We start from the raw sequence: 9,718 nt of genomic DNA on the forward strand, positions 1-9,718 counted from the left end.
AGGTTCATTATAAAATTTTTCATGATATTTTTCTACTTATTAGGTTGAGTGGTTTTCCCATTTGGATGCACTATTGTATTGAAATTTAATTTATTATTGTTTTGAATTTAGGTTGTATACAATTTTTATTTTTCTCATAGTTGTGTAACATTTGCCACAATAGCTAAGTATTTTATCTCATCTGTTGTTATTACCTTAAGGAAAATTTCTTGTAATGGGAGTCTTAATTATAAGGCAAGTTTTAAATATTTGATATAGATTTCGAAATTGTGTTCAGGAGAAGGTGTATGAATTTGTACTCTTGAATTACATAGTATGAAAGAGTCTGTGTCCTCAGAACCTCAGAAATCTTTTTAACTCTGACAGTTTTCTGCAAAGATAATAACAACTCCATAGTATCTTGGTTTGTCATTATATTTAATGACTATTTCCCCACATTTATTTTTTTAACTTATATAGATACTTTAGATTTTGAATCTTAACTGTAATTTTTTTTCTGCATGATTTGCACATGTGGGCATATGCTTAGAAAGAGATTTCTTTCACATAAAGGGTTATCTAAAAATAAGCCTCCATTTTCAAGTATGTTTCTGTTTCTTTTATTTTTTTTTTAATTATCAATTTTAGTTGTGGTTGTAAGGTAAGATATTCAGTTTATTTTTGACAAGTTTGGTAAGCTGTATCAACACCCATTTATGGGCAAATTAATTATTTCTATGCTGATTTGATAATGGCCCTTAGACTTCTAATCTGTCTCTCTCCCTTCCCTCTAATGCCTTCTACTACATTCTTTTTTTAAAAATTGATTTTTACTGGAATGTAGTTGCTTTACAATGTTGTGTTAGTTTCTACTGTATGGCAAAATGAATCAGTCATATATATATATGTATATAATATATATGTATATATAATCTCCTCTCCCATTTGGACTTCCTTCCAATTCAGATCATCACATTGTATTAAGTAGAATTCTCTGTACTATAAAGTATGTTCTCATTCATTATCTCTTTTATACATAGTACCATATATATGTGTCAATCCAAATCTCCCAATTCCTCCCACCTCTCTATTTCCCCCTTGATATCCACATATTTCTTCTCTATGTCTATGTCCCTATTTCTGCTTTTCAAGTAAAATCATCTATAAGGGTCTTCTAATGCATTACTATATGGTACTTGTTTTTCTCTGACTTACTTCATACCATGTGGCAGACTCTAGGTCCATCCACATCTCTGCAAATGACCCATGTTCCTTCCTTTTTATGACTGACTCACATTCCACTGTATATATGTACCATGTCTTCTTTATCCATCCCTCTGTTGGTGGGCATTTAGGTTGCTTCCATATTCTGGCTATTGTAAATAGTACTCTGTGAATATCAGGGTGTATGTATTTTTCTGAATTATGGTTTTCTTTGGGTATAAGTCCATTAGTGGGATTGCTGGGTCATACTGTAGTTATATTTTTGATTTTTTAAGGATCTCCATACTGTTTTCCATAGTGTCTATATCAGTTTACACTCCCACCAACAGTGCATGAGGGTTCCCTTTTCTCCACATTCTCTCCAGCATTTCTTGTTTGTAGATTTTTTGATGATGGCCATTCCAATTGGTGTAAGCTGATACCTCATTGTAGTTTCGCTTTTCATATCTCTGATAAATAGTGATGTTCATGAGTTTCTTGGCAATTTGTTTGTCTTCATTGGAGAAATGTCTAGATCTTCAGCCAATTTTTTGTTTTTTATTTTTTATTTTATTTATTTATTTTTTTTATTGAGCTGCATGAGTACTCTTGCCTGGAAAATCCCATGGATGGAGAAGCCTGGTGGGCTGCAGTCCATGGGGTGGCTAGGAGTTGGACACAACTGAGTGACTTCACTTTCACTTTTCACTTTCATGCATTGGAGAAGGAAATGGCAACCCACTCCAGTATTCTTGCCTGGAGAATCCCAGGGACGGGGGAGCCTGGTGGGCTGCCGTCTATGGGGTCACACAGAGTCGGACACGACTGAAGTGACTTAGCAGCAGTAGTAGCAGCAGCAGAGCTGCATGAGCTGCTTGTGTATTTTGGCCTCAGTGGGTTTCTATCACTTCTAAAATATGGATCAAATTCTTAACACATCTATGGAATTTTACCTTGATCAGATCTGTACTGGTTGTCTTTTATTTATTGCACACTGTTCTGTTTCTTCATGCTTCACAATAGTTTCCATACCTTTCCTCTGGAAAGATCACTTTCCTCTGGATAGATCACTTTTCCTATTTTTCCTCATTTACTTAACTCCATTCTTCACATAGCTCTTACCATGAACATCTTCCAGGTCAGGGTAGATGACATGACTATGAGCTCTTATAGTCCTCTAAGCACTTTGTTTTGTTTTTTCAAATATCATAGCACCTTTTTATTCATCTGGTTATGTAAGTAGTTACTTAATGCCTAGCTTCACAACTAGGTTAATGACAGACTGCATTTTACCCCAGAATGTGGCACAGTGCCAAGAACATGTAAGGTCTTCATGGTAGCTTCTCGATGAGTATTTGATGATGAATAAACTCTTGTATGAATTTTAAAAAGACATTTGGTGATCCAGAATGAAGAGTTTCTTTAATATCAGAATTTGAAGCACAGTGATGTCTACTTCTTTCAGTATCTCTGGCGTGTTCCTTTGTAACTAACTTTATTTGTTCCTTTCAGGTAAAAGTCATTCACAAAGTCAATGAGTAAAGCAAATTACTCTTCAGTATCTGAATTTGTGTTCCTGGGGCTTTCCACCTCTAGACCAGTGCAGCATCTCCTCCTTGCCTTCTCTACAGTGTTTTATGTAATAATTGTTCTGGGGAATCTCCTTATTGTGATTACAGTGACCTTTGACCCTTATCTACACTCCCCCATGTACTTCCTTTTAGCCAACCTCTCATTTATTGATTTGTGTTTTTCTACCTTAACGGTGCCTAAGATGATCTCTGACCTGTACTCTGGGCACAAAACCATTTCCTTCCAGGGGTGTGTCACCCAGATATTTGTCCTTCACACCCTGGGTGGATCTGAGATGGCACTGCTCACTGCCATGGGCTTTGACCGATACGTGGCCATATGTAAGCCCCTGCACTACCTGACCATCGTGAGCCCACGGGTGTGCCTTTTGCTTCTGTGTGGTGCTTGGGCTATTGGCCTCATTCACTCAGTGGTCCAGTTAGCTTTTGTGATCCATTTGCCTTTCTGTGGTCCTAATGAAATCGATAGCTTTTACTGTGACCTTCCTTGGTTTATCAAACTTTCCTGCATAGATTCCTACAGAATGGAATTCATGGTCACTGCCAACAGTGGGTTCATATCCGTGGGCACTTTCTTCTTGTTGATCATCTCCTATATTTTCATCCTGGTCACTGTATGGAAATGCTCTTCAGGTGGCTTGCACAAGGCCCTCTCTACTCTGTCAGCACACATCTCTGTGGTGGTTTTGTTCTTTGGACCATGCATCTTTGTTTACATGTGGCCATTTCCCACGGTGCCAGTGGATAAGTTTCTTGCCATTTTAGACTTTTTGGTTACACCCATCCTGAATCCTGCCATTTACACACTGAGGAACAAAGACATGAAGATGGCAATGAGGAGACTGAGTAGTCAGCTCCTGAGTTGGAGGAAGGTCTCCTAAGTAACTCATGAGAGCACAAATTACTTTAAACAACTTCATGTAATACAAATGTTTAAATAAATATATAAAAATTGGGGCTTTTTTATTTTTTTTTAAGGCAGTCACCATTTTATAGTATTCTGACTAGACCATGGATTATGAGGTTACATTGAATTCTCTGGGTAACAAGTTGTTTGTCGGCCAAATTAAAACCCTGGGAAATGTTTGGTGGAAGATTTAGAAAAAGCATCAGTTGCAGACTTTGAATCTTCTGAGTGTACAGCCTTACACATTAGAATACCTGAATTCAGTTAGTTGATTAAATTTGAGCAATTCATTAACATAACTAATATTATCAAACTTTGTGGGAACTATGAAACATCTAATTGTCCTTTGATTTTAACCTAGGATAAGAAAAATTTATATTTTTTCTGAAAGACGAAAAATATGTAAGTGAGGATTTAAAACCTGTGGCAATAAAATGGTGTAAAAAAAGTAGCAGACAGAAGTGATAAGGTAGTATAATAAGGGGAGATTGACAGGTGTCAGGAGGAAAAGCATCAGAGAGAGACTCAGAAATATTATGTTTCATGAATTTGAAACTATGCTCCAATTGTTTGCCTCAATTTCAATGGACTCAACTCATCTCTATTTGACCTAGGGCAGGGAAATTTTTGTATACATTGCTGTTTCATGCTGTTTGAAATTGTGACTTAATCCATCAATGAATATTCCTCAAACATCAGAACATATTGACTTGATCATATCCTGGCTGGTATTATTATTATCCAACAACTGCTCTATCCAAATTGTTTGCTGACTATTTTTCCCTGGTAACTTATCTTTTATACTCCTTTTTACCATGATACAAAACATGGTATCAAATATGTGTTAGTGTGTATAATCTGTATAAATTACAAAACTGATTTATTTTATAGTTTGCTTTGTTAACTAGAAGACTGAGCCAAATTCCCTGCAAAACTGTGTTTGAGTGTTTGTGATCCCAGATTCTTTTAGGATTATCAGTTGTATATTTTATATTAGTTTTGATATATGTTATATCAGTTTTGATATATGTATATATCAGTTGTATATTTTATATTTTTCTTGTTTGTTGCTTTTATTTGTATTTTTCATGTATTCTTGTTAGGTACATTAATTGAAAAGAACAGTGTAAAGCCAGATTTCTATTTGAACAATTTATCTTACTTTTGAAACTAGCAAGAGAAGGGAAAAGACTAAAGTTCTAAGCACAAAAGTTATAAAGGGCAAAACTGAGTCACCTGAACTCTTCAGAGTGAGGAGACAAAGATCTTTTAGACTCATAGTCCAAACTTGGAAAGGATATATTCAAGGAACAAGAACAAACTTGAGTGTACCAAGTCTTATAAAAACTGCATTCAGATTCAAATAGGCTCAGTACTTGATAGGATTGAAGTGATTATACCTTAACCTTTTATGCCTCATAGAGGAGAGAGTAGATAGGTTGTGGAGGAATATTATGTCAGAACTACATGATCTTTTAGGTACAATGTGTAAAATACAAAAAATAATTGTTTTTAATAATAATTATGGGATATGCAAGAAGAAGGGATATATGACTGAAAATTAAGAGGAAAATAGTTAATAGAAACAGACCACAGATGCTCAATTGTTGAAATTAGCAGAGTGTAAAATAACTCATAAAATCAAAAGCAACATTAGGAAGTTGAAAAACTGAATGTTAAATTACAAAGAGAAACAGTATCTAACAAAGAATCAAGTTATATTTTAGAAGTGAAAAAGAAATGTGCCTCACAAGATGGTGGAGGAGTAGGTGGACGTGGAATACATGTCTCTCCACAGATACATCAGGAATACACCTTCAGACACAGAAGTGCATGCAGAACACCAACTGAGAGTGGACAGGAGTATCTGACCAAAGGAAAAGAATATGTAGACCCACACAAAACTCGGTAGGATGAAGGAACTAGGGGGAAAAGCAGGAGTGTTAGTAGGACTGGACCTGCCCTCCCTCAGTGGGTGGGGGAAATGAAGCAGGGGTCTGATCCCCACATCGGGGCAATTGTCTGAGTCAGAGGAGAAACATTTAAGGCTGAGAGAGAAACAGCCGATCTCTGACAGCCTAAATTGAATGAGAATCAGACAGTCCTTGCCACAGCCATACATACCCCAGATAGGGATGCAGGTCCCCTGGAAGGCGTGGTGGATGGGAGCTGGAGTTTAGGGATTGTGTAGCAATCCCAGGGCGAGGGCTGCTGTTGACTGAGGAGAGATGGATCGAGGGGGTGTGAGGGAGGAGACTGTGGTGGGAAATGCCTGTGGAGGAAAGCCAGGCAGCCATGGAAGCAAGGCAATACTGCTGAGTCATGCATTAGGGGGTGGAGCCATCACCATAGCCTCTCTCTCCCCATACACCAGTATCAGCAGCTGAACAATAGAGAGGCTGGCCCATCAAATCCCTGACCACTGAACTAAAGAGCAGGATCCCACCCAGGGTGTACCTTTAAGTGCCTGACATGCTGATCTACAGAGTAGGACCCCAGCCAGGGGGCCCCCTCTATGTGTCTGACCTTCCAAACAACAGAGAAGGACCCCAGGCAAGGGAACCCTCTAAGTGCCTGAATGGGGTTGGGCGGGGGGGGGAAGCTATGGAGAAAGACTGGCCAAAGAGGCCTTCTGATCCCCAGCTACAAGGGGCTCAAAAAAAGACTCTGATAGGGCCATAGCTTCTGCGGCAGAGGCTGTCCATGTCCCTGCACACTAGGTGCCACCAGGGTCCCTACAAGCCAAGCAACTGTACCACCTTCACGCTCAACTCCCCCTGGGGCAGAGCTGCGACAGGCAAAAAGAGCCTTGTGTCTACGTGTGCAGGGCTGCATCAGTAGTGTCCAACTCTGCGAGCCTGTAGACTGTGGCCTGCCAGGAGAGCCTTGTGTCTATGTGTGCAGGGCTGTGTCAGTAGTGTCCAACTCTGCGAGCCTGTAGACTGTGGCCTGCCAGGCTTCTCTGTCAGGGAAGGGGGTTCTCCAGGCAAGAATAGTGGCATGTATTGACCAGTACTGGTTGCCATACCCTTTTAGAGCACTGTATTTCCTGCTGCCCTAGCCACAAACTCCCCTGAGTACCTGGTGCTGCTCGATCCCCTGCGACCCAAGAAGCTGCACCACCTCCACATCTGGCCCTCACAGGGGCAAACCCAAGTCCTCCAGGGTAGCTCAGGAGCAAACCCCAGTGGACGACCCACATGCAGAAGTGGAACTAAAACCACAGTTGAAACCCAGGGATAGTGTAGCTAAGGAAGAAGACCCAAAACCTTCCCACCAGCTGTACAAGCTGCAGATTAAATCCACATGATCAACTAGGCAGACTCTGACTATGGAATATATAAAAGGTCATTGAATCTCCCACAAAAGAAAAAGCACTAGTTCTGATACCTGTGGACACTGGAGGCAAGAACACAGAGAAATATGACCTGATTAGAATCTGAGCTAACCCCATAGCATGTCCAGAGATTAGCATAGTGTTGGAGGGCATCCTAGGAAGGTAAGATGGACTGTGACTTCCCAGCAAGGGAACGGACTCTGACAGCAGTGACTCAAGAAAAACATTTACTATTTTGACTTGATCTGTAGATTCTTTTGGATTTTTTTCTTTTTGTTTTTCCTTTTAATCCCCCTCTGTTGTAGTTGTCAATTTTATTGGCATTATAAAATCTAATTAAGCTTTTGAGATTTTTTTTCCTCAGTCATATTTTTTATTGTTGATATAAACCTCTGCCTCTACATTGGACTTTTGCAGTGCAGTTCTGTGGAGTTTTCCTTTTTTTTTTTTTCCTCTTTTTTTAGTTTTAATTTTTTTTTAATTTTTTAAGCCTGGTATTTTCCCTAAATTTATTCCTTTGTTTGCTTTTCCTATTGTTCTTTTCCCTTTGCAGTTAATCTTTAATGCATATAAATCTTCTTCCTCTACCTGTATTTAACTTTGCATATCTATTTTTCTTTCTTTTCTTTCTTTGCTTTCCTCTCAACATATTTGTTAGTTTTATTTTCATTGCTTTATTCCCCACTTGTTACCTTGCTTTAGTTTTGTTTTCCACTTTGTGCTTTAGTTAGTTTTGTTCTGGTAGATATAGTTTTTGGTTTCCTTTGTTCTCTGGGTCAATCTATTATACTTTATATTTTTTGGACTGTTTTGATTTTGTTTATGGGTGTATATGTATATGTGTGTATTCAGTCAAACTTTTTACTGTTGTTATAAACCTCTCCCTCTATGTTGGGCTTTTGCAGTTCTGTGGAGTTTTCCTTTTTTGTTTCTTCTTCCATTTTCTCTCTCTCTCTTTTTAAATAATTTTAATTTTTAAAAACCTATTTTTGGGGTCATTTATTCCTTTGTTTGCCTTCCCTACTGTTCTTTTCCCCTTGCAGTTAATTTTTAATGTATATAAATCTTCTTCATCTACCTATATTTAACTTTGCATATCTATTCTTTCTTTTATTTCTTTCTTTCCTTTCCTCTCAACACATTTGTTAGTTTTGTTTTCATTGCTTTATTCCCCACTTGGCACCTTATTTTAGTTTTGTTTTCCAGTTTGTGCTTTAGTTAGTTTTGTTCTTAACTGGTAAGTATAAATACTGATTTGCTTTGTTCACCTGGTCAATCTACTGTACTTTATTTTTTTGGACTGTTTTGACTTTGCTCATGGGTGCATATGTATATGTGTATATTCCATTATTTTAATTATTATTTGACTGATTTTCCACTGCCATTTGTCCGAGGGTCATCTTTGGTTTTTCATTTTTGGATATTTGTTTTAATCTCACTTAATGCCATAACAAAACACTTGTGGAAGCTTCATTTCTGACCAGAGATAAAGCCCCGAGTCTTTGGAGTGGGAGCACTGACTCCAAGACCCTAGACTACCAGAGAACTAACCCTAAAAGTGAAAGTGAAGTGGCTCAGTTGTGTCCGACTCTTTGCGACCCCATGGACTGTAGCCTACCAGGCTCCTCCATCCACGGGATTTTCCAGGCAAAAGTACTAGAATGGGTTGCCATTTCCTTCTCCAGGAGATCTTCCCAACCCAGGGATTGAACCCAGGTCTCCCGCATTATAGGCAGACGCTTTACTGTCTGAGCCTCCAATAGTGAGAGCTCACACAAAGGAAACCACTTGAAAAGAAGACCTGGTATCACCCAACCACCAGTAGCACCCTGTGCAGGATGCCTCATCTAAACAACAAACAAAGCAAAAATAAAAACCCAATCATTGACAGACAAGATTACTAGCTCACTCAGCCTTGCCCATCAGAGGAAAAACAAACAAACAAAACTCAGCACAAATCTCACCCTATACAAAGCTTACACAAACCACTGGACCAACCTTAGGAGGACAGAAACCAAAAGGAAGAAAGAATTCAACCTTGAAGCCTGGGAAAAGGAGACCTCAAGCACAGTAATTAAAAAAAAAAATAAAAAATGAAAAAGCAGAGAAATACTACACAAATGAAGGGACAAACTAGAAACACAGAAGTCCAAATAAATGAAAATGAAATAGGCAGACTACCTGAAAAAGAATTCAGAATAATGATAGTAAAGATGATCAAAACCCTTGAAAACAAAATGGAGAAAATGCAAGAATCAATTAACAAAGACCTAGAAGAATTAAAGAATAAACATACAAGCAACACAATGACTGAAATTAAAAATACTCTAGAAAGAATCAATAGCAGAATATCTGAAGTAGAAGAACGAATCAGTAAGCTGGAAGATAAAATGGTGGATATAACTTCTAAATAGCAGAATAAAGTAAAAAGAATGAAAAGAACTGAGGATAGTCTCAGAGACCTCTGGGACAATATCAAACACCCAACATTTAAATTATAGGGGTCCCAGAAGAAGAAGAGAAAAAGAAAGGTTATGAGAAAATTTTTGAAGAGATTATAGTTGAAAATTTCTCCAACATGGAAAAGGAAATAGTCAATCAAGCCCAAGAGGCACAAAGTGTCCCATACAGGACAAACCCAAGGCAAAACACGCCAAGACACACACTAATCAAATTAACAAAGACTAAGCACAAAGAAAG

General features: G+C 38.2%; 1 protein-coding gene across 1 annotated transcript; it reads left to right on the forward strand.

Annotated features, from left to right (window-relative positions):
- Positions 1-2,707: 2,707 nt before the first annotated feature.
- On the forward strand, positions 2,708-3,655 carry LOC133067281 (olfactory receptor 4F6-like). The gene has a single exon (XM_061158432.1). The coding sequence runs from the start codon at positions 2,717-2,719 to the stop codon at positions 3,653-3,655; it is 939 nt and encodes a 312-aa protein (XP_061014415.1). The 5' UTR covers positions 2,708-2,716.
- The last annotated feature ends 6,063 nt before the right edge of the window (positions 3,656-9,718 follow it).

The sequence above is a fragment of the Dama dama genome, chromosome 12 (assembly GCF_033118175.1).
Source record: "Dama dama isolate Ldn47 chromosome 12, ASM3311817v1, whole genome shotgun sequence".
NCBI classification, from domain to species: domain Eukaryota; kingdom Metazoa; phylum Chordata; class Mammalia; order Artiodactyla; family Cervidae; genus Dama; species Dama dama.